The sequence below is a fragment of the Lissotriton helveticus genome, chromosome 4_1 (genome assembly GCF_964261635.1).
Source record: "Lissotriton helveticus chromosome 4_1, aLisHel1.1, whole genome shotgun sequence".
Taxonomy (NCBI): Eukaryota; Metazoa; Chordata; class Amphibia; order Caudata; family Salamandridae; genus Lissotriton; species Lissotriton helveticus.
This window is the reverse complement of record NC_136063.1, coordinates 423,818,206-423,844,505: the sequence shown is the minus strand read 5'-3', so window position 1 is coordinate 423,844,505 and position 26,300 is coordinate 423,818,206. Positions and strand designations below refer to the sequence as shown.

Genomic DNA, 26,300 nt, shown 5'->3' with positions numbered 1-26,300 from the left:
TTTAGATCCTTAGAAACTGACATCTCGCTCGCACAAATTTCTCATGCTGTTTCGGTTCCACGACGCGGGAAAGCTCCTGGCCCTGATGGGTTTACCATTGAATTTTACAATCACTTCGCTTCACTTCACTTCTCTTACCAAATCTTCTACTACTATTTCACTCTTTTCTTGATTCAGGCTCTTCACGTGGTACATTTCAAGAAGCCTTGATTTGTTTAATCCCTAAGGAAGAAAAAGATCATTCTTTACGCAAGAACTATCGTCCTATTTCTTTGGTAAATACTGATTATAAGATCTTTGCCAAGATTCTAGCTCTTAAGATGGATCCTCTTTTACATGATTTAATTGGTCCAGAACAATCAGGCTTTGTTAAAGGAAGGCTTTCCTCTGATAACTCAAAAGTCTTTTTTAATGTTCTAAGTAAAGCCTCTTCACTAAATCATCCTCTGGCTGCTATCTCATTGGATGCTGAGAAAGCATTCGATAGGATTGGATGGGACTTTATGTTCAATGCTCTAAAATGGGCTGGTTTTCCGCCTAAATTCCTAACCTTTATCTCCTTACTTTACTCTGGTCCTCAGGCGTCAATTTTTGTTAACGGTATGACTTCAGATTATTTTTCACTGCATAGAGGTGTCAGACAAGGTTGTCTGCTGTCCCCTTTATTATTTGTTTTAGCTTTAGAACCCTTTCTCACTAAGATTCGACAAGATGATAATATTTCTGGTTTTTATTTTGGCTCCCAACAAGTTAAGCTTTCTGTTTACGCTGACGATATTCTTTTATACTGTTCTGATCCTCAATCCTCGCTTCCTTTCTTCCTTCAACAGGTGTCTTCCTTTTCTAAAGTTTCTGGGTATCGTCTTAACGTTGACAAGTGTGAAATTTTACCTTTGAATTCCCTATGCCAAAAACACCTTTTTGAACATTCTGGTTTCTCTTGGCAACCGTCTAAGATCAAATACTTGGGAATTTGGTTCGCTCCTCTCTTGTCTGATACTCTTAAAATAAACTTTGATTATATAACCAAAAAATAGAGCGCTGCCATTGCTCGATGGAACCCTCTCTTTTTATCTTGGTGGGGCCGTCTCGACTCAATTAAAATTATATTATCGCCACTTATATTATATACTATCTCTATGATTCCTATCCATATACCTGCCTATTATTTTAAGAGGATGGATTCTACTCTACTTAAATTCTTGTGGCAAGGTAAACGTTCTCATATAGCTCTCGCTGCCTTGGAGAAGGATAAATCTAATGGTGGACTTCGATTCCCGGATTTTAAAACTTATCGCGCTTTCTCCTTGAAACAGGCAGTCTGTTGGATTAATAATGATTTTACTTTTTATCCTCCTCTTTGGCTCAAAATAGAATCTTCATTTCTTACTCCCTTTGAGTTCCGAGAAATCCTATCCTTTACATCCAATATGACTTCTCTTCGCAATCCTGTTATTTCCCACTCTCGTAATCTCCTTCTTCCTTTTATGTCCTTCTCTTACCTTTCTATCAATTCCACTCATCTACAGCCTATTTGGCACAATAAGCTTCTCCAGATCCATAATCGCTCCATATACTGGAAGTCTTGGTATTCCAAAGGCCTGCGATGGATTTCTCAACTTCTTTCTAATAATCAACCTCTTTCCTTTTCTGATCTTCAAACTCAATTCTCCTTACCTTCGTCTTTTTGCTCACTGTAAAATTTGCTTTGTCCCATTCTTGTTTAATATCTGCAATCCTTACCCCTTACTAATGATATGTCTACTATATCTCAAACGGTGTCGTCTGCATTAGAGCACTCTCCCTCTGCTTCTTTTCTCTATAAATCCTTTCAACTTTCCTTAGATAGATCCAAAACTAAGGTTGAGATAGCATGGGAAACTGGTTTTTCGCAAGATTGGCCTGTTCCTCTTTGGGACAAGATTTGGTCAAAGATACATAAGACCTCTAGAACCGCTAATACCATGCAAACCCTTTTTTTTCATTTATAATTGGATGTTATTTACACCTTTGATTCTATCGACTTTTGCACCAGACACTTCCTCTTCTTGCTGGTCTTGCTCGTGCTCTACTGCTGATTTAAAACATATGCTATTTGAATGCCCTCCTATACACCAGTTTTGGAAACTTGTTTGGTCCCAAATTCAGAAAATATTTAAAGTCCAAATTCCTTTTTCCTTTATTCACATCTTCCTGGGTACTCTCTCTCCTCACTGGACTCAATCTTCACAGCAATATAAGCTCCTGGACCTTTTGATAGCTATTGCCTTTCACCTCATAACTTCCAATTGGAAACAGGCTAACAATGTCACTTTTCGCTCTTGGTGGAATGCGGTTTGTTTCCACCATCGGCTTGACACTAAGTATGTGTCTCCCATTTCCCTGGCAATTAAAAGGGATCTCCTTTGGCTCCCCATGGCCAATTACTTATCTTTAGTTGCTTCCTCAACCACTACCTCTAAGACTAGATCAGATGAAGTACAGAAACCACCTTGAATCCCCCATTGCCTTTTCCCATTTCTCTAACTGATTACCAATTGTCTTTTGATTAATGTATTGTATAACTTTTTTCAATTCATTAAGTATTGTTATGCTTCCGATGTTGTTTCTATTGCATAATCTGATTGTATTCTTCCCTTATTTTCTTCATTATTCTACAATTCTTTCACCATTTTATATTTTATCATATAACTTGTACGGTTTTATCATTTTAACTGTTTCTTCACTTCTCATCTGTTTTGTTTTTTCAATAAACTCAAACTTAAAAAAAATAAAATATCAAAATACAATTCAAATATTAAACAAATGTTCACCTGAAGTAAGATTAAGAAAAATATCTACATGCAGTATCATACGAAGTAATTTTTAAATAAGATCATTTGGTTTGTATTTTTCATAGACCTTTGTTTTTTACATGTAAACTATATTTTTGTTAAAAACAGGCCTTGACAAATATAATAGCTCATTTCCATACATATGTAGCCCACACTACAAGTATACTTTTGCTAGAAATATATGTGATGCTTTTAGTGTGGGGAGCCTTCTGACTTCATTAAAAAGCCCCTGCAAGCTTCCGAAAATGCACTTCATCCAAAGCAATAGTAGCAATCACTAGATGGTGAAACGACACACCAAACAGGAAGCAGCATTAGGTGAGGGATGTTTACTTCTCTGAAGCTCAGACCCAAAAACGTGACACGACTACATAGATCTAAAAATTACGATTCAAATGTGTGCTATATAATATTTTTAAGTCTTATGTTGAGGGACCTCAAGTCAAAAACAGGGTTTCTGTTTCATCTCAACACAATTTTATTTGCCGTAATTAATGCCCTGGCAGTACTCAGAGACTGCAACACAGTTACAGACCCACTGTTAGACAACACACGCCTATCAAACCTAACCCATGTGGCCCAGTTGACGGAAAGGAAATGAGACGCCTTGCTACATCAGAAGACTTAGGCACCTGTTGATACAGAGTCAAAAGCAGCTTTTTCCTTCGCTTGTAGGATAGCTCAGTGAGTTGAGGGCCTAGTGTAGAGATCAGCATGGATCCTTCAGGTTATAAGTTTGATATGTTGGAACTACAGGACTATATATTACTGGGTTAATGAGCTCAGTCGACATGGGTTTGAATTCGGCATGGAATTACTCCACCTTTCATCCTTGGTAACAAGTGGAAGACAAGAAATGGAAATTCATTGGTACAATATAGGGTTTCATTGTGTCAGCAGATTTCCTCTCCACTTCCACAATTATGGCTGGGAATCTTCCTTCTCTAGTATGTGGGCTAGTGGGATGCCTGAAATGCTTACCCTGGGGGTGGCAAGGGTAAACAGTAGTTCTATGCTTTACTTTGTGACTCCATTCCTGACATGATACAAACTGTATCAGATCGATCAACGTATAACATTCCAAATCTTTTTAGGTTACTGTACATCCGTCATGTCACTACAAAGAACGAGTAATATGGCACAAAAGTCTGCGTCTAATGTGTCCTTTTTTGCCAGTTTCTGTTTCGCACTGTCAGGCATTCACTTCTTCGTTTCCCACCTAGTTGAGATTCTAGCCACATAACTTTTTCCCCAAACTTCTCAGTCTGGTTGGTTGGACAACTCCCATTTCTACTCAGACGATGTATCGCTACATCCACCCTTTTATGAAATAATACAGATCGAATACACCCACAGTTCAAATTTTTGTGAATTGTTTTTGGGTCTAGCCGGGAAAGAAACATGGCACATGCTATAAGAAAGAACACTGGAGACAGCGCATATTGCTCCATCCTGCTGTGCTTGATCTACACAGACTCCTTAAGTGCTCTACAGTGCAACCTCGTTGAGGGGTGGTGTATGAGGGTGGGATGGATTATGTGTGTAGAAATTAAAGATGAAATGTAAAGGTGCATGTCAGGAAGTACTTCAGTGAATACTGGACTGCTGACTGCCCTTTTAACTACGCCGCTATCCATCTCCAGCAACTCACTCTGCATTTTTAAACAGTGTCATGACAAAAACTTATGAATGACTAGGAAGCAGAGTCCTTCAGGAGACTGTTGAACATAGATGAGAGACTTCCAACAAACATAGGGTGGACTGTGGAGTGGATTACTTTCAGCATGGAGGTTGCTACGATAAAAACAGAGTAATTTATTCATGACTGAGTACTACCCTGTCATGTGAAGATGCATGCGGGATTACATGTGGTGGTGTTCACAAGTGGGCGTGAGTAGTATCCGGTCACATGGGATTACTTGGGGGAGTACCCAGTGGTGTGTAAAAGTGGGGAACACTAGTTTCCTGTACGAAGAGGAAACGTGGAATTGCAGTACTCTATGTGCTGTGGCCTGAAGCCACACGTTATGTTTAAGAGTGCTCTGGGACCAGATGTTACTGTGTATGAATGGGACATTATGACAGGTGCCTGGTACTAGAGGCAGAGTACATAAGCCTGAGTCTTAGGGTGTCTTTATTTTCTATTATGTTTGTTTTACCTACGTGTGCCCTGGGCCAATCATCATTTTGTACAAATGGGAAAGTTTGACAAGTGCATGGAAATGGAGGGAGAGTACACTAGGGATTGTCTTGTTTGTGTGTACGATTGAGGGCACTTGAGCCTAACCAGTGTTCATAACTTTAAGTCTACACATACTGGAGGCTGTCATCATTGTTTACGGGAGATGTTCCAACTGATGTTTTATGCTGTTTCGAGAGGACACAGTGCTGGGTGCATATTTAGGTGTTTTCCTCCATCTGGCGTGTGCACATATTGGTATGGCCAGCTAGTGTGACTGGGTGCTGGGTGATTGGATTGCTGGGTTGCATTTATGTGTAGAATGGACTAATATGTACATTCCTTTTGGACGATGCAGCATGGTGAGAGTTATGAAACAACAGTTTTTGTTCTGGAGTCTGGTCAAGGGAGTTTTGAGTTGAAAAATGTATGATTAAACTTTCTGTGTTGTGCTGTTTGCACATTGAATGTGAGGAATTGAGGATAACAGAAAACAAGTTTGTTGAAAGAAGCCAGTGGGTTTCGTGCCCTTACTGCCATGGACCTGGGATTCCCCAACTATATGTTCTGCATGAATAAATAGTATATGGTGTCATTGTGAGTGTGCAAACTTGTGGTGATATGGCCTCCTGTCTGAGGACGTTGCAAGACAAACGTCTTGGACCATTGTGCAATGGCAGTCACAACCTACTCGTTGTCTTGCTTCTTTGACATTCGCTATGGGGAAGCAGGTCAAAGAGTTTCTGTGACTGCTGTCTGTTGTCTTTGTGTGTAAGTATGGATACTGGCAAGTTGAATAGGTTGTTGTTGGATGAATGTGTAAACTAGACATGTTGGACAGTGACCAATTGTGAATGATTGTTCCTGAACTTTGTATTGCAGGCAATGGCTGTTTATTGTGTGCCTTGTTAGAAAGGGAGGTGTGTATATCTGAGCTATTTATTTGAATGTTGAGAGTGAATGATGTAATAGAATGTTGGTCTGTGGGCTGCAGCTTTAAGTAGGCGACAGGGACAGCTGGAGGCAGGATGGAGTCCTGATAGGACCTTCCTGCTGTTGTCTAAGGGGCTAATATGAAATAAAGAGCTTACCTCCTATCTGAATCACTACAAACTCTTGGATGAAGACCCTGCCCTCTAACTATAACACAGATCCAAGGACTGCTTTTATCTGTTTGAAAGTTTTACTTTTATCTCACCTCTCTTCAGCAGTTAAGAGCTATAACTGTGGGATGTCATTACAAATGTGCAACTTATCACAGCAGCTGTCCATAATAAGCTAAATACCATAATTAGTAACAATGACGGGATGATGCAAAGTCAATTACAACATTCTTATGTCTAATCTCCTGACTCGTTTTACTACTACTTCTTAGAGAAAAGTGGAGTGGAAAGGTCATCAATTATCCCTATTAACCCCTTTGCTGTGGCGGCAATTCTGCCGCAGTGCTAGGGGGGGGCGCAGTGCTCCCATGCTCGTGACAGAACCACTCCGTCACGAGCCTCTGGCGCGCTGTGCTTGTGACGGAGCGGTTCCGTCACAGCCATGCCCGCTTAATAGAACGCGCCGCGCAGGCCAGGCCATGACGGAACCGCTCCGTCACCAGCACAACGCGACCGAGGCTGGTGACGGAGCGGTTCCGTCACCAGCATGGGAGGGGTTAAGGAGCTACGTGAAAATTATTTTGTATATAAAACTATCAAGTGTACTCAACTAGAATATCAGATATCACAGAGAAGTTACTTGAACATAAGGTCAGAGAACTCTGAGTTAACTTGCAATATTATTTCTGCGTACATTTGGGGGCATGTAATTCAATATAATGTATGTGGCAGCCTATATCCCTAAACAACGAAATCGTGTACATCTGGATTTCCCTGTTAGAATTAAAACATTTCTTGACAGAACATGCAGAACACACATTTTAGAAACATTACTAAACATGCACATACCCTAGGGCGTTCTCCTCAATCCCTAACAGTCCTTGTTCAAAATATTGGTTTTAAAATTACAACAATGATTTCTTAACGGCCTGAAAAATATGAAGAGATATATTATCGTTTTGCTTCCTAGTTCACGAATTGGCAAGTTTTTGGAAGATGTTCGAAAGAGCTGGGCCGGCTGAGATCGACTATCGGTAAAGGCATAAACCAAAATCTCAGGAAGAGGCTTTTCATCCTGCTGGGCAAGTTAGTGATTGAGGATCGGGAAGTGTAACTTAATCTTGAATTCACAAATCCTTTCATACAGAAGCAAGCAACCTTATATCCTTTTCATAGGAAAACATTTTTATTGCTTCTCAAAATCTTTTTCGGTGCGTAAGTGTGAATAAAGTGGCCTCACTATATTTTGCTAGCTTGAATTTGTTCAGACTCTAGGCTAATACATTATTCTATGTATTTAAATGTTAAGATACTCTGATCACCTACATGTTATGCTACTCTGATCACCTTCAAGTTCTCAAACTCTGATCACCTATAGGTAGGTTCTGATACTCTGATAACAATTTGCCACATTGCACCATGTTCTAAAACCCAAATACTTTTTCATTTCAATGTTCTGGCTAGCGCTGGGTTGTCTCATTATTACAGAGAGGGCTTGTGCGCTTCCCAAAGGTGAGGTTAAGTAGTGCCAAGTTACAACAAAAGGCGTATGAGGGAATGTCACCAGGCAAAATTTTACTTTCCCTGGAGAACAGAAAATATTTTCACATTTCTAATTACAAGTATGCTCTGAGGACAGAACTCGTCTGTAATTTAAAACAAGCATTTGCAAAGCAATCAGTCTCACTTTTGGGACTTTATATGTCTTTAGCTATGCAGCACATTAGCCTGGGTGCTGAAACATCTACTGTTCTTTAACATGTAGGGAAAGGAAGCACCAAACTGCGTGACATACCAGGTATGGGAACACGTGGAGAGAAATCTTGCCTTTCAGAGGGAAATGGTACAGTCCAAAATTTTTTAATATAAAATCAGGGCCTTCTGTGGTCATATCACTGAAAATACAAGATTTGAAAAAATTATTATTGTCTACGGGTGCTCGTGGAAGACTTTTTCCTATGGACTGGAATCTAGAGAATGCTAAAGTGATTCTGGTATTTTACTGACCTCTGCTGGTCGTTTTCTATCACAACAGTTAAAATAGAGGCAGTTGCCAGAAAAAAAAAAAAATTAAAGTCCCTCAGCAGAAAGCAATTCTGGTACTTTACTAACCCCTACTGGTCGTTTTCTAGCAATACAGTTAAATAGAGGCAGTTGAACAAGCAGAAAGTAATTCTGGCAGGTGAACAGAAAAAAAGTCCCTAAGCGGAAGTAGACAAGCCGTAGGGCTGATCTCCAGAGCCCACAAAGTATATACAAAAGATATTCAATGCTCGACCTAAAAAACTAGTATTTTACAGGGAGTTAACAACTCTCATATATTTTATATCATTTAACCCCTTCGACGCTCATGACGAGCTGGGCTCGTCATGAGGTAGCCTCCTGCTACGCTCATGACGAGCCCAGCTCGTCATGAAACATGGGAATGAGTAAATCCCAGCGTACGGGCGGAATTCCGCCCGCACGCATGCGGTTAAAAATAAAGCTCAGACTGCAGTTTTACTTGGTCACATTTCCAGTCTTAATCACACACCTCAATCAGCAGCAGAGTGAGCTGTGCGTGGGAAAATAAGCGGAGGTGGCATGAAAGCCATGAGTCACCCACACACATGAAATCTGAATGTTTCATTTGCAATGATTTTTGTCATGCACAGCTACCAAGTATATTCTTCCTGAGTTAAAAGAGACTTCTTCACTTGGGTTCCATTATTTATATAACTCATGAATGATTTAGCAACTGTATGAAATCCCTTTGAAAAATTGATGTCTTTTTTTAACAGTCAACAATTTATTATGCAAAGCCTTCTTACTAAGTGCAAATGATTTACACTTAACGAAGACAGTTCAAAGGTATTAGCCGTAAACCCAGTTTCTATTTACAGTCCTTTCCAATTGCTAAAAAAGTAACAAAACAGTTAAAGATGCCTCAACAAATCTTCCATTTAAAGTGTGTTCTAGATATAAAAAATGTCATCTCTTCCATATCTATCACATTATTATAATCCTTGCAGCTCAAACGGTTTACAAAAAATAACAAAAGACGCATCCTTTTCAATGAAGAATACATTAGAAATTTCATTTTGTGCCTCTGAAGTAAATGGCATGCGTTCTTTGAGTCAAAATGAATAAAATAAGCTTTCTTGCCTTACCAGCAACGAATAATTATATGACTGCCTGAAGATGACAATAAGGCAGCTTTTGAAGAGTAACTCACCCAGCTGTCAGTGGCTGACTAGGAGATGTGAATGCTGGAGAGCACAGAAACATTCAGCAGGGAAGGCCACCACACCAGTAGAATGCAGTTCAAAAACTCAAAAGCAATTATATAGCGCTGATTGCACAACTGCGACTCCTGGTGCTTGTTTTAATAAACCAATTAATAAGACGACAACATGAAATCATGCAGTAATGCCATGTCCTTATGCTACCAGATGGATACCGAAGCTATTTTCCAGACTGTCACTTACCTCTTTTTATCTAGATTAATTTGATAACTGGATGAATTAACCCTAAGTGTATTACTGAATCTTAATGCTTTTAATTGATTCGTATCATCTTTTAATAATTGGATGAATCAAGTTTGAGCTATCAACTGTATTTTAATTAGGCCTGGGCAGAGTTTACACAAGGTGCAGAAAAAACTCCACCACACTCCGCAGAGTTCCACGAGCGGCAGAGTGTGGTAAGTCGCACTGATTTTTAGCGCCGGGAGTTTATCCCACACTGTAAAATCACCGCGAACTGCACTACGCATCGAGCCAGAATGCGCTGCTTCTTTCTGCCGCCTTGAGTAGGAATTTTACTTGAGCGGCAGCTTCCTCAACACGAGAGGCAGATTTAGCAACGCGAGCAGTTGCGACCTGCCATGACTGCCCGCGTTGAGACTTCTCGTGCAATTTTTCTACTCTCCAACTTCACGTTGGCCAGCTGTGCGCGAGAAACAACTCTGCTTCGTGTTATTTCACGGAGTTCTGCAGAACTCTGCGCTCTGTGTGGAGTGGGCAAAACTCTGTGAATTCCGACAGCAGGGTGAAATACTTCACCCACCTCTAGTTTTAATGTATTTAACTGTTCGTTTATGTGGATTGACTAAAGACTTAAAGAGCCTTTTCCATAGTTGCCCCGTGTCTTTGGAATGTACTTCCATTGGAACTTAAGTCCCTATCCTCTCTGCCTCTTTTTAAAAAGGCTCTAAAAACTTGGTGTTTCAAGAAAGCCTACCAGTAATTCAACTCTTGGGACATGGAAATATTTTTGGTTAGGCGCCTTGATGCCCGACGGGCTGAGTCTGCGTGTTATAAATTTGCTTTCATTTCATTTCATTTAATTTCATTAATTTCATATATGGCTTTCAGCCGAAACAATAAACAACTGTTTGTTGTTGGTATACATAAAACGATTAATATTCAGTTTCTTCCTGAACTGGATAGCAAGTGAGGGCGGCAACAGTGCCTTCCAAACCACGGGCCGGTAAGATGGGATGGGCGGAATGACCAAACTACGGGGTTAAAGGTAGGACCACACTCTACGGATTACAAGGGTGGGCCTGGTTGGTAAGGCATTTTAAGGCCATGCAGACTATTTTAAAATGAATACAGGTGACCACTGCCTGCCAGTACATCAATGTGCAAGCGGTGGAGGCACGTCCCCTCATACTCAAATGTGCAATGGCTGTAAGAGTTACATTCTGCACTCTCTGCAACTGTTTAACAAGCTGTGGTAAACCAGCATACAAGCCAAGGCATCTCCGCAATCAATCCAAAAGTGAATTATGGAGCCGACCACTAAGTCACAATTTATTTCTAGGAGCAAAGGTAAGATATATATTATTTTTTTGGGTGGCTATAGCAGCTGCTCGCCATTGGTCTGACAAGTGGTGGTCGGAAAGCAATAATAGGCAGAAAAGTAAAATAAAAAATTTCACTAGGTGAATAACAAAAGTTTCTGCTCCCTCTTCAAATAAGAACAGCTCCATCTCTTATTAGACTTCGAAAGTCTCTAAAAACAGAGCCTTTTCGGCAATAGGAGCTGTGGCCGCACTTCCAGCCTTGTTACTTACCGCCAAGACGCCGGCGGGTATTTGACTGCGCTTTACAAAAATCCAAATCAAAATCAAATCTCTATATTGTTAATCCAGAGATAATTCGATTGCATCTAGGGAAGAAAATCATCTAAGAGATATTCAAGGAAAAAAGTCTGGGCAGTGGTCAGTAGAAATTTGATGTAGACCGCGTGTCATGTGTGCGATTGTACCCCCACCTCTCTTTTAGTGAAGAGGTGGAAAGAGAGCACAGGTATACATTGCAATCTAGAGGAGACCAGGGCTAACTCGACAGGCCTCCAAATTCCAGCTTGCTGGGTTCAGAGGTGAAAAGGTCCAGCTTATCCTACCCTAACTGTTCAGAAATAATGAAACCAACTTGTCATCTTAGCTAAGGCTCCAACCAACGAGGACGACTGCTCTACTAGAATATGGGGTCCACAGTGTCAAAAGCTGCAGTCAGCCCTAAAAGCAGCAACAGTGATGCTGCCAACTTGTTGATAAAGCCAAAGGTGTCGCCCCAGAAGCCTAATAGCTTTTTCGCTGTGGCATGGTTAGGTATAAATCAAAACCCCATTGGAGAGGAGATGGACTATGACCACAGTCTAAAAAGGTTTACAATTGCTAGATGGAAGATTTTTCTAATAGTATGGCTAGAAGAGGAAGCTACGTGATTGGTCAAAAGTCTGATGAATCAGAGGTGGAACTATTGTCTTTCTTCTTGAGTGAGGTTACGAAGCCCTCTTTCAGCTGGCTAGGTAAAATGGAATCCCCAATAGATGAGATTCTCATATAGATTAATGATGTGGTTAATAACAGGGCAAACACTGCAATAGTAAGTTTGGCCATGGTTAATAACAGGGGCAAACATTGCAATAGCAGGTTTGGCCAGTGTGTACATGATGCACACTGGTCAAACTTACTATTGCATTTACCATGAAAGACTATTTCAAATAAAGTTCATTAGGGTTTTCATTTTCTAAGCACAACTACTTGAAAACAGACTGCTGTTAAAAGCACAACAAAAGAACGGGCCATTCAATTAAATACAACCAATTCCATTCAGTTGTAAAACTTGTGCACATGGTCCTTTTGTAACCGTTCTTCTATATTCAAGGGACATGTTTCCTTTCCCCAAGAGTGACAGCTCCAGGAAAGTTTACACCACAAAGTAAAAAGACAGTCTGGAATTTCACGCACATTCAGAACCTTGAAGCACCAGGTCCCTGCCAACCACAATCAGTGACATAGCGAAACTTGAGAGCCCCCCCCCCCCCTGCAAAGTACATGGAGGACCCGTTACCCAACTCACTCAGGAGCGCTCAGGCCACGGTATTGTGCTATGGGGGGCCCCCTGGAGCTCGGTACCCCCCTCCCGCACTGCAGGGGTAGCGGGGGCCTTTGTTAGACCACTGACCGCAATATTCACTTCTGTTTCCTCAAAGACAGGTTCCATCTAAATCAATGTCATTGCTACAGATGGCGACAGTAAGTATAGCAAGTCTACACAAAGTCAGTACAACTGAGGTTGTAATGAGATTCTACGACTCACCCCCCACTTTAAATCTTTAATTTGAACAGATTCCCTCAACACTGACTGACCAATCTGTGCACCGGCCCTAAAGCGGACATCCAGCTCACAAGTGTTTACTGAAAGCGCATATCTTCACCCGAAGTGACCTGCACACTCCATAGGCTTCAGGACTGTCTAGGATTATTTTGCTATTGTAAAGGGATTAAAAGAAAGAAGCATTGGTAAAGCCAGGAGTCTCGCCTATGACAGCTGCTGGCTCTAGCAATGTTTTGTAGCCATACTATACAACAGCGTGGATGCTTTGCAGTGTGGCTAAAACTAATTTAAGAAAGGGCTATTAAGTACCCAGTGCTAATGCACTTTAACAAAAAGGCGCATTAGCCCTGTATGCATTATAGGTTTTTTATTGTTATTTTTAGCCATGTTGCATAGCAGTCATAGTGCTGTACAGCATGGCAACAAATCACTGCCAAAGTCGGCAATGCCCAAGCTGTACAGTATGAACAAAAGGCAATTTCAAAGCTAATATTCTCAAAGGCAAGATCTACTGACTTTGCCAATGCTTGTTAGGTCACGCACAGCACTTCTGTGATTCTAAGCAAATCAGTTAATTTCCCTATTAGTGAAAAAGAAAAGAAATATGACAATTGGCAAAAATTCTATCACATAAAGAAAGCAATTGCGCCCAAGTCCGTGTCTTAGTGAAACTACATTTGGAACAGGTAACACCGGTTGTTACAATAAAAGCAGCTAACATCGGTTGTCACAATAAACATCTATTTCAAAGGATAAAAGGACTTCTCGAAGTGTGTGCGGCACAGTAAAACATAGCTACAAATGGCAATAGATTCAGGAAGAATGACAGGGAACAAGAACAAATAAAATGAGTACCTCAATCCCAGCATCATCAGTGAAAAGACAGCTATCAAGCTAAAGTGATCAGTAATTGCTCCAGCACACGATGGCCAATTAGAAGGCAGCAAATAAGAGTGACAATGAAGCCAACAAATGTTACAATGGGTGGGCTGCAAGCCCTTTGTTGCATACAGTATCTCTTACAAGGGAGAGCGCATGCAGTGCATGTACTATCGCAGGCGAGACCTAAACAGTAATGGCAATTGACAAGGGCAAGAAGCCTGGCCTGCATTTTGAGGCTCGATTAAATACTTTAAAGATGCCTGATGCAACAAAAACCGCTTTTTGTATAACATAGCATCTATGAAATAAAGACTTTAACGTGTTATAATTAAGAGTACTTTTGGTAAGGAGAACAGTCCTTCGTGCAATGCAATGAAAGTACTCCACAGGAGGTGGAATCATGCCAACAGAATGAGGTGAGTGAGAAATGCCCCCGCGGGCAGAGCCAAAGTCCACTCAAGATAGAGTTCAAAGAATTGGTTACAATGGATCTTTGAATATCTGGCTGCCAACAGACCCAAGAATGAGAGATGAATCCTGAAGACTTTCAACCTACCAACCAAATGCTGAAGACACAAATAGCCTTCTAGCTTAGGCAACAGCCACGAAAAGAGCTCTTCCACGTGTCACCATTTTAACACCTATAAATGCCAAAGATTCGGAAACTTTCTGCGCCAAAACTGATAAAACATAATTAAAATATCATATACGACCGCATCCAAAAAAGAGGATGAAAGTACAGGAGCCCACAACCAGTCTTGATGATTGCCTAGAAACAACCAGATTTCTTATGGGAGCCATTTTCTCACAAAACAAATCTAGAGAAGTTCATCCAAATCTCAGTTCTGAAGAGGAAGGCCTCAAATAACAGCAAACAATGAACGGGGCTGCACTCAATCACCTAATCTCATTTTCTAGAGCGCAATAAAGAATTCTAGTTCATTTTATATTTAATTGCGTCCAAATAACAAACACGCATCTGAGGTTGGCCTGCGATAGACCCAGGGCCAGGGGACTGGAATGATGGGATCCGAGAGGTCTCCGAATGTGAGATTTAGTACATTATTTGGTGTGCCCTCACAAGGGGTTGGAAATGAGAGTTCTGAATGGAGTAGGTGCGTGGTGATATTTGGGCTGTCGTGTAAACTATAAACAAAGGAACCCCAATGTACTGTAGCAAAGGACTTTCTTGGTGGCGTTAGCAAGTGTAAACCTACTGCGTGGTGATGGTGAGGCTGTACGTTCAGTGATTCTCTAGTCCCGGTGGTAATGGATGCACTGTTGTATGAAAGACTGGGCGAAAGCCTACTTTTGGGATTTCTTACAATAACGCGTTGTGCTATTTTCCGCTATCTGTTGGTGTCCCAAACGTATTTGCGCAGACAATACGTAAGCGCTACCTGCAGTGAGCTATAAGGCGCTGGGTCAGTGCCAAGGCGCTGGGCGCCAAGGCGCTGGGACACGTCACTTTTTCCTCCTGTAATGCACCGTTTGCTACCTCTTGTATTTTGTTGGTTCACGATTGTCACTTTTGTAATGCACCGTTTAATACCTCTTGTATTTTGTTGGCTCACGATTGTCATTATTGCTTCATTTAATGTAACGTTTGCTTTTGTATTTTGTTCACTTGTAATGTTCTCATGTATCAGTTCTGTTCCTATTGTGAAGCGCTCTGACACCTTCGGGTAAAGTCCGCGCTATATAAAAACGCACAAATAAATAAATAAATAAATAAGTAAGATACTGCAGGAAGGGGATCCCTGAGTACTGATCCACACACTAGATCCCAAAGGAAGGGGATCCCTGAGGACGGATCCACACACTAGATCCCAGAGGAAGGGGATCCCGGAGGACGGATCCACACACTACATGCCAGAGGTATCTGTAAAGGCAGGAGCAGCCCTCAAGGCACGGCCAATAGATTAAACAGCTTTTCTACCGCTATGGTGTGGCAGATTGGGTATTTACCCCTATATGACCACCCCAAGGGGCAGAGAGCACCGATAAGCACCAGGGATACACTATTTTCTCAAAAAGGGGGCGATGTTAATCCATCCTGGCATCAGGCCAATACACCATCCACATGCCCTAAACAGGGTTTATGCCCCCTTGAGGGTCATGGAGGTTTTTAGCCGCAATCTGCTCATCCAAGAGGGGTAGAAAATCTAATACACAGTAGAGAAAATATTGTAAAAACATTAATGAGTTGAGGGGGGCCGCCCGTCTTGCCACTGGACTACACTCGCCACCCTTGTGCTTGCCCTGCTTGAGGGTCCGATTGTGGGCTTACCCCAATGTAGGTCCTCCTAGGGGGCAGAAAGTCAATAGAGATTGGAGCCCAGAAAACGAAATTTGGAGTGGGAGGTGGAGAGCAGAACAAGTGGCTTGGAAAGGAACAGATGGAGAAATCCGTCAGGTAAAAGAAAAGAAAATAATGGCTGTTTGCCACAACATTTGGTAAATAAAAGGAAAAAAACACACCCCACCTCCAGAACCCCCTCCCACCAATCCCTGCTGCAGACTGCAGACTAATGAAGTCTCTGCCCACCCTCAGAGGGTTCCATGTTGGGCCTGGGCCTACTGCGCGTTGCCTTTTATAGTGTATCACAAAAAAAACTAGAAATTCAAAGATGAAATAAAACAGAAATGTGCCAGTTATGTTATGCATCGTACACAATGCATGCCATACCACATGTATCGCGCAATGCACTGAAAAAAGTTAGTCTAGCAGGCGTAAAACATGGGAGATGATATGATTTACAAAACCTTGCATACCTTAACTCATAAATGTCAGTGTTTTTTTGTGCATAAGCCAACTCCGTTTATAACAGTTTGTTCTTTGAATATATATTAGATAGATCTATATAGCTATATGCATAGCATATGTGTTAGTATATATGGTCAGTACATTGGGACACTATTTACAACCATTTAGTGCCTAAAACTCGCATTGGGGTGTACGTATGTTATAACAGGCAATAGGGATTCAAACTGAGAAAGCAGAAATGGTAAATTAAACAAATAAGCGTAAAGTAGAAGAAGTGCTGTGCAGTGCCTCGTTTGTAAAAGTATAAATGCCAAGGCATACATTTTTCTAAGACCGCAGACACCGCTTCCGAATATCAGTGTTGCTGAATCTCAAAGTTTTCTAGCCTTCATCTCACCTCGTATGTCTCTTTCATCCACCACTATACCCTCCATGCCCTTACATTTCACTCTTGGGAGGTCTTTTTCATCCGTTCTTTCTCCCTTTAGCACTGTTTTAAAATGTCTTTCTTTTTTCCTCATTCGTTTCCTTGTTTGCTGCTTTTCTCTCTCTTTTTCTGGACTAAAGGCTAATGATTAAATATATGGGCCAGTTCACAAAAAAGAGCGCTGGTGGGCCCCACCTGAAAACACCGGCTCAAGTGAGGCACCGGTGGTGCGTTACTATGCGCGGAAGGCAGCTACTGAATTAACGGCGGGGATCAGGAGTTGCAGGTTTCATAGAAGCCTCTTTTCACAATGTACAGTTGTACCAATGTACAGCAACCTCCGCTCCGCCAATCTCCATCTCCTTGCCACACCCTCCTTCAAGTTACATCGCCAGGGCGGACGCCGGTTTGCGACTCTTGCCCCCAGACTTTGGAACTTCCTTCCTTTGGAGATACGGTCTTGCAACAATCTCCTAAATTTCAGAGGGCTGCTCAAAACGTGGTTATTCACACAGGGCCTTGTATAATCCTTGCTGGCCTGGTACACGCTAGATTTAGCGCCATGAAACCTCTGGGTGTACGTGCGCTCTATAAGATTTTAATAACGTAACAAAACATAACCGACAGGTAATGGACACCTCTTATTACCCACATAAAGAATCTTCTATTTGCTGTGGCCATTTTTGAAGGAGGAGCAGGGAAACAGGTCTTCTGGTCCTCTTGTGGGCCTAACAGGATCACTGGTGGTACCCCAACTATAAACCCTTTATGTGCAAAAAGGATTAGGGATTAAGGCCAAAGTGCCTGCATCGATACTGAAATACCAACCAGATGACCACACTGTGACGGACGACGCTTACTTGCGGCTTTACACTTCGCCTGAAAGACCATATTTGAATAATTTCTTTTCCTTGGAATTTTTTCATCACAAATTCTAAAATTGATTGACGATTACCAGTATCGAAAGAATTTGAATCATGACTGTTATGATGCCAATACAGCCCTGAAGAAGTTCGGTAACGGACGAAACGCGTTGGCTATCCGATTTTAAAAAGAAAACTGAATAAAGAATTGATCAGAAATGAAGAGCCTATTTTCACTTTTTCTTGGGAAAACTGACAACTATTGATGTATTGAATATAGTATGATCATTGTCTAGAAGACTTAAGTAATATATTGAATACCTGAAGGGTGCAGGCCAGTTTTTGTGAATATACCCTTTATGTGAATGCCCTGGCAGTGGAAGCTCGGGGAGAGGCAGATTTGAGGGAGAGGGCAGTGGGTGTGGCAAGGGGGACGGTTGCACAGGGGGCTCTTCCCAATATGGTCACCCATTTTAGCCTGCTCCATGTACTGTAAATGAGTGTACTTCATATACTGTAAATTGCCAAAAAGTGCATCAATCAATCAAGCGGGATTTGTGAAGCGCAGCTAATCACCAGAGTGGGTATCCATGATCTGAGATCCAAGCTGCTCGGGTGGCCTCAGTTAAACAGCCACGTGTGGAGTCAACTTCTTAACTCTTGAAGAGAGGGAGAGGTCCGGAGATGGAGGGGGAGGCTGTTCCAGGCCTTCGCAGCAAGGTAGGAGAAGGAGCGTCCTCCACTGTTACTTCGCCAGATGCAGGAGTGCGAGTGAGGGAGGAGGCAGCAGATCGCAGGAGTCTGGAGGGTTGGTGAAAGCTCAGGTTGTGGTTGATGTAGGCTGGTCCTTGTTTGTGCAAGGCTTTGTAGGCATGAGTCAGAATCTTGAATTGGCATCTCTTGTCGACTGGGAGCCAGTGGAGTATCTTCAGGTGAGGGGTGATGTGTGTTTATCGGGGGAGGTAGAGGATGAGTCTGGCCGCTGAGTTCGGAATTGTCTGCAATCTCTTCAGGAAGTATGTGTTAAGTCCTGCGTATAGTGTATAGCATAGTCCAATCGGCTGATGACGAGGACTTGAGTAACGGTGCGTCTGGTGGACACTGAGACATTTGAAGATCTTTCGGAGCATGCGCAGCGTGAGGAAGCAGGCGGAGGAAACTGCGTTGATCTGGTTCTTCATGGTGAGTTTGCTGTCTAAGATGATTCCGAGGGTCCAGGTGTGGTCCATTGGGGTGGGAGAAGTTCCCTGTTCAGCAGGCCACCAGGAATCGTTCACTAAGAGTGTTGTTCCCGAACATACGTACTTTAGTCTTGTCTGTTGAGCTTGAGGCAGTTGTTTTGCATGCTGGACATGAGCAGGTGGAAGTTGGCCCTCGTGGTGGAAGTGTCTTCGGATAGCGAGAGGATGAGCTGGGTGTCGTCTCCATGAGATAATGTTCAGTCCATGGTTTCTGGTGATGTTGGCGAGTGGGGTCATGTAGGTCATGAACAGAGTTGGGCCGAGGGATGAACCTTGTGGGATGATGATGTTCTTGGGCTCTGAGGTGAATGGTGGAAGGCCGATTCTCTGTGTTCTTTTGGTGAGGAAGGATGCGATCCATTTGAGGGCATCCTCTATGATTCCGATCTGATGAAGCCTCTTGGTCAGGGTGTGGTGGGGCACAGTGTTGAAGGTCACTGATTGGTTGAGGATTATCAGGGCAGCCACTTCTCCCCAGTCTAGGAGGGTTCTGATGTCATCAGTGGCTGCGATTAGGGTGCTTTTGGTGCTGTGGTTTCTGCAGAATCTGGATTGGAATGCGTCCAGAAGAACGTTGTTCTTGAGTATTCCAAGAGTTGGCAAGTGATGGCTTTTTGAGGACCTTGGCGGGAAAAAGGAGTAGGCAGATGGGCTGGTAGCTTTTGAGCTCGTCTGGGTCGGCAGACAGTTTCTTGAAGAGGGGTTTGACTTCAGTGTGTTTCCATTCATCTGGGAAGGTGGCTAAGGTGGTAGTTTTGTTGAAGATGGCTGTGAGCTTGTTGCTGATGGTCTTGTTACAGTGGTTGAAAATGTGGTGGAGACAGGGGTCCGTGGGTGCTCCTGGGTGGCCGGAATGCAAGATGTCAGTGGCACTCAGCGAGGTGAGCTGGTCTCAAGCGGTGATCTTGTGGGCAGAAGTTGCGACTCAGGGAGCGAGGAGGCTGAGGATGTCAGCGGCGATGCGCTGGGGTTTCACATTTTTGTACATGGTGAGATGTTTTGTGGAAGAAGTCCGCCAGGGTGTTGCAGGGTTCTTGGGAGGGACTAATGGTGTTTTCAGTCCCTGACGAGTTGAAGAACTCCTTGACAACGCTGCAAAGTTCTTTGCTGTGGGTGGCGCTGGCTTCAAATGTGGTCAGCTAAGACTTGCCTTCTCGTCTCTTTCAGGATTCAGTTGTACTGGTTGTTCAATGTTTCGGGCATCAGGCAGCCAAGTTTGAATTTCAGTTCCAGTTTAGATTCACCAACTAGTTCATGAACTAAACCTAGATGCAATCACTACATTCTCTTTTAATTATCCAATAAACCCTGCATCATAATTTTAAACTCTACCAGTGGTATAGGCACTTTACATCAATTTGTGGCATACCCTAATTGCTCCCCAGGTTAGTGAATAAAAATGATGCCCTCATGTGACACACTGACGTATACAAAAAGTGATGGATGAACTGCTTGAATTAATCTCAGACACTGGTAATTACTCGGGCTGCATCCCAATTCATTGTTATTTTGTACACCATGTCACCTCAGTTTGGACCCAGCTCAGTCTTGACCCTGCTCCAATTGGAATAGTCCAGCCCGATCTCACAAGCCAGGTCTTCCCTGAACCGAAACACAAGCAACCCAGTGTTAAAGATTGCAGGGATCTCTGTTAGCATGAGCTGAAAGCCATTTTGTACTTGGCAGCCATCTTAGTTAGCCATGTGCTTGCCATGTGCTTTCTCCCTCTTCCAGAGCCTTGCACATGGTAAGAAAGGTCTAGCTATTAGAATGCACTTGCTCCTAGTATAGAACTGTCAGGTTATTCTTGCTGATGTAAGGAGAAATGTCTCCCCTGCCACTTTGTTGAGCAAGCAAATGTTTAGCCATATTAGTCAGTAAGCATGCTTACATGTGCCAGGACCTCCCCTTGGTTTTATGCGGACTATGTAACCTATGCATATATAAGGCCCCTGTTCTCTGTACTCCTTAGAATGCCTCCTACAGTGGCCTGAGGGTACTGTGTGACGTAGTCTCCCTCATCTGAGGTTAATAAATATGTGTTCTAGATATTACAGCTTCTGTGCCAATCTCTTCTTTGTTGGTTAAAAGAACCAGGTGCATCAGTGAACCCTTTAGGAGGTTTATTTTTCTTCACCAGGACCGGTTCCCCTAGTTGTGGGCTCATCAGCCGGGTACAGCTTTGTTCCATTGACGCTGTGTGCACGATATCTACATCTGGGCCTAACCGTCCCACTTAGAGCGGCACAATAAAGTATACGAAAAATGATGGAGGATTTCTTGAATTAATCTCGGCCATTGGTAATTACTTGTGGCCATGTGGCACAAGCAATATTTCTTTCATTGTGAGACTAGTGGAGCAGGGAAACTGCTTCATGAATTACAAACTGCAGAAAAGTATTTTATTGCAACCAAGTTCCAATTTTAATTTCAATCACTAACAGTCCACAAACTCGACATATCCCTACAATTCCTCTATTTATTGTCTCAAAAATGGAGGAATGAATTTACATAAAACCATAAGTGAAAACTAAGTTGAACCTACCGCAATCTTCTGGGTCATGCCTGGTGTGCCCTTCAGCAAACATTCTATATTAGGTGCATATATATTATTTCGGAAAATTTTGACCATACTCTTAAACAGTACCCAAAGTATTAAACTCCAAAGTAATCAGAGATCCATAAAATGTTCTTTCATGTTAAGTCCGAGTTAATCATAACTACAGAATTTTTAATATCTTTAGATTGTCAAACCTGTAGTATGTACAAATACATCTGTATAAAGGAAAAATGTTCAAAACGTCTTCAAATGTTTTAGTTACTATACTGCGAGTCTTTAACTTGTTCATCTCTGCATCAGAAAGAAGCAACTTTTGCTTTCTCCAAAACAAAAACAAAATGAGCAGTAAAACTCGAAGTGGATCTAAATGTAAACTACTTACAAAGTCAAAGTCTCCATCAGGGGGAACTTTCCAGTTATCTGGGAAAACATTTTTGGATAAGTGAAACTGCTCATGGACATTCTGGTTAGAGTTTTCCTGAGTTTTGTTCTTTGGGTCCTGTTTGTCAAAGTAATCCATGAAGGAAGGCCGCTGCACTTGTGGCGACGTAGAATTCCCTGAAGAGAGAAAGAAGGGGTTCACAATGAGACCAGGAAAGTCACATTACTTCATCATAACATGTCACAATTGACACAAGCCATGTCCTTAAAGTCTAAAACCTCAGGGACATACACTTGGCAGTGTTTCAATTATTAACCGGTATAATGGAAAAAAGTAATTAATTGGAATGTACACTGCTGTCTTGATGGAGTCCCATCACATTATATTGCTTTGGTATCCATATAGTGCATTACCCTATTGCCTTGAGAGCCTCAAAGTACTTGAATATCTCTTTCAACTAAAGACAGCAATTAATTGGACAATCTTCTTTGTAACGACAATTAACAATGGCCTCAATATAAGGCAGACACTACTGAGCCATAAAATATCACATTATAAGTTTTCCCTTGTGCATGGCCTCTCTCCAAAGTGTCCAATCGCATTCCATTTTACTGCATTGCATTATGTTTGCATGGCACTTTCCTACTACCAGCTGCGGGGCCTAAAGTGCTTGAATAACTCAAGTAGCGGCAGTACTTTATCTACTATGCTTTCAAAATAATCAACAATTGCTTCCATTTATGGAGGAAAGATACCATAGAGCCAACCAAAGAGAGATTACCAGGACTCAAAGTTAAGCCTATAATAGTCATGAAATTAATAATTTCAAGAGATTTGTGAAGGTACACACACGTAAATCTATCCAAATCGTGCATTTTAAGACATATACAGACATTGCATTTGGAAAATCTGCTAGTTTACAGTGAATTCAGGTTCATTACAAAGTGTAAATGAATCTTAACTTCCCGCTCGGAAAAATCTTTTCTTGTGGAGAAAGCCCTTGTCCTCCTGTACCCTTATGATATCTGGCCATGTAGACATAATTTTAGGTGCATCATTTGGTGTAGAAAATCATTATGAAGACTTGTGAATATTCACAAAGCCTTGTTACTTTTCCATTGGCAATCGCCTGCCCACATACCTCTTCCTTGGAAACCGCTCAGTTCACACCCTTAACACGCAGGTTCGAACTCCGGCCCAAATTCTCAACAAACATGACAATGTGATCAAACTGGTTCAAAGACAAAACTATAGTTAACAATGTTTAAAAAATGTGTGGAGACTGGGCCTCGCTACTGCTCTGCAATCTGGTAGAGTAAGGCTCAAATCTTAGAAAACAATTGTTGTCCTTGATTCCGCCACCACCGACTGACAGACAGAGGGCTGGGGTGATAAGGAGTAGTTTCTGTCCTGTAACTCCAGTTCTGTAGTAGGAGTATCTCTGTTATAGTCATAATCTAGTGAATAGTCCCGCCCATGTGCGTGGACCCCGGAGCAATCAAAAATAATCTCATAAGGTGTCGAAAAATGCAGAACTGCACAGACACTTAAGAGAGAATTTAAAGACAGATAATGCAGCCTATATCCACAGGCTACACTGTCCAGTACTTCAACTAGAAATTCCACCAAAAATCCACAAACAGCAAAGCCTGTCCAGATTTCCCTTGCTTTAACAGCAAAACCCCTCTGGAATGATAGAGAGGAAGACATGGACAGACAAGACCCATAGGCTGCCATTATGTGGCTCAAAACAGGATACTGTGCCTTTAAGAGAACCTTCCAGAACTTCCCAGTATCCCAGAATGCACTGCAGGTCCCTTTTACTTTCAGTTCTTTTTGAAGGCGTAACACGCCAGACCTGTAGCATTCCTTACATGAATATCTCTCTCCACCGGGGAGGCGGGCGCTTATGATTATACCAGAGATACCCCTACTACAGAACTGGAGTTACAGGACAGAAACTACTCCTTCTGTAGTAGGGGATCTCTGTGTATAGTCAAAATCTAGTGAATAGAATGGCAAGCCCATCCCCACACCAAAGCGGCGGTGGAGAAAAAAGAAATACCACCACTACTGTACCAACAGATTTCACAGCGAAGCCTGCCCAACCTGAGCGTCTGCCCTGGCATCAGTGTCCAGGCAGTAATGCTTAGCAAAGGTATGGCCCGACTTCCAAGTGGCCGCCTTGCAGATTTCTGCAATTGGAACATTACGGAGCAAAGCAGTCGTGGCAGCTTTGCCCCTGGTGGAATGAGCCTTAGGTTTACCCCCTAAGGTCTTACCAGCTTTTTGGTAACACAATTGTATACAGGACACAATCCACCTAGAGATGGACTGTTTAGAGGTAGCAAGACCCGTCCTGACTGATCCGTAATTGATAAACAATTGGTCTGACCTACGAATATCCTTGGTTTTATCCAGATAAAATTTCAACACCCTCCTGACATCCAGGGAATGCAGGAACTTTTCCGCGGGAGAGGAAGGATTCTGAAAAAACATAGGTAAAGTTATGGTCTGGTTAACATGAAAGTCAGATATAACTTTAGGAAGAAATTTAGGGTGAGTACGCATAACAACCTTAGCAGCATGAAATACAGTATAAGGTTCTTGGCAACACAACGCCTGAATCTCACTCAACCTGCGGGCCGATGTAATGGCCACGAGGAACGCCGCCTTCCAGGACAGGTGCTGCAACGAAGCCTTATGAATAGGTTCAAAAGGCTCCTTCATCAATCTGGACAGCACCACATTCAATTCCCATGAAGGCGAAGGAAGCCGGACAGGAGGGAACACTTTCTTCAAGCCTTCCAAAAAATCTTTGATCACAGGGACCTGAAAGAAGGAAGTCTGTGAAGGGCATTTCCTGTAGGCAGTCAATACAGCCAGATGAACCTTAATGGAATGGACATTAAGGCCAGACTGCGCCAGATGTAGAAGATATGGAAGGATGACATCTTCCTTACATGTCGTCAGGTCATAGTTCTTGGACTTGCACCAGATGCAAAACCTCTTCCACTTGTAAGCATAAGAAGTCCTAGTGGAAGGTCGCTTAGCCTCCTTCAGTATGTCCACGCAATCTTCTGGTACATTCAAATGGCCATATTGCACTATCTCAGGAGCCATGCCGCCAAACTCAAAGACGAGAGGTTGGGGTGCAACATCTGCCCCCCGAACTTCGTGAGAAGGTCCGGCCTGCATGGCAACCTTATGTGAGGAAGGAGAGACCAGTGAATCAGGTCCGTGAACCACCACTGTCTGGGCCATTCCGGGGCAATCAGGATCATCCGTGCCCTGGACTCGGACAGTTTGATGAGCACCGCCGGAATCAGGAGAATGGGTGGAAAAGCGTACAGAAAGCTGTTCGACCAGTTGATCCATAACGCATTCCCCAGCGTCCCCGGCTGGTAGTACCTGGAGGCGAAGTCTCGGCATTTGCTGTTTTCGGAGGTGGCGAACAGATCTACGTCTGGAGTCCCCCACCTTGCGAAGACTTCTCCTAGTACTCCGTCGTTTATGACCCATTCGTGGTTTTCCTGAATCAGTCTGCTCAGTGCGTCTGCCTGAACATTCTGCACACCTGGTAGATGGGTAGCCGTTATCGTCAGTCCTCTGGCTAGAAGCCAGTGCCAGATCGCCTGCGCCTACTGCGACAGAGTGCGCGATCTCGACCCCCCCTGCTTGTTGAGGTAATACATTGTGGTCATATTGTCCGTTTGAACAAGCAAAGAGTTGGTCCGGAAGGACGGATGAAAGGCCTTCAGTGCCAAGTGAACAGCTCTGAGTTCCAGGAAATTGATGTGGTACGTGGACTCCATCGGGGACCACGTCCCTTGAATCTGTAGGTCTCCGGAGAGCGCCCCCCAGCCGTGGAGCGACACATCCGTCACTATAGTCTGCGTGGGAATGTCCTTGTGGAAGGGAACCCCTCTGAGGAGGTTCTCCGCGGAACATCACCACTTCAGAGACTGAAGAGCATGCAGAGACAGTCGTATCTTGTCGTCCCAAGATCCTTTCCTCTGATCCCACTGATCCTCCAAGCACTCCTGCAATGGTCTCATGTGCAGCCGTGCGTGTGGCGTGAGGAAGATACAAGAGGCCATCGACCCCAGTAGAGAAGACACCGTCCTCACTGTTGTAGATGGAGCGGTCATAAGAGCCTGAGCCTTCCGAAGGAGTGATAATCATCGCTCCTCCGAAGGAGACACGCTTGCTGACAGCGTATTGATGGAGGCTACCAAGTACTGTATGCATTGGACCGGAGTCGGGACAGACTTGGACATGTTGATGTGCAACCCCAGCTTGTTCAAGAGAACGCACGTCTTCTGGAAGTGCGCTTGAGCTTCTGAGAAGGAGGAGGCCTTGATCAACCAATCGTCCAGGTACGGTTAGACAAACACTTTGTTCTTCCTCAGGTGTTCAGCTACCACTGCCATGCACTTCGAAAATGTCCT

General features: G+C 42.9%; 1 protein-coding gene across 1 annotated transcript in view; it reads right to left on the bottom strand.

The window, feature by feature from the left end:
• STK3 (serine/threonine kinase 3) overlaps nt 1–26,300 on the bottom strand; it is a 968,587-nt gene that overhangs the window by 149,243 nt on the left and 793,044 nt on the right. The window contains exon 10 of the mRNA XM_078686976.1: nt 21,850–22,025. Within this exon, the coding sequence (XP_078543102.1) occupies nt 21,850–22,025 (176 nt within the window). The remainder of the gene's footprint in view (nt 1–21,849; nt 22,026–26,300) is intronic.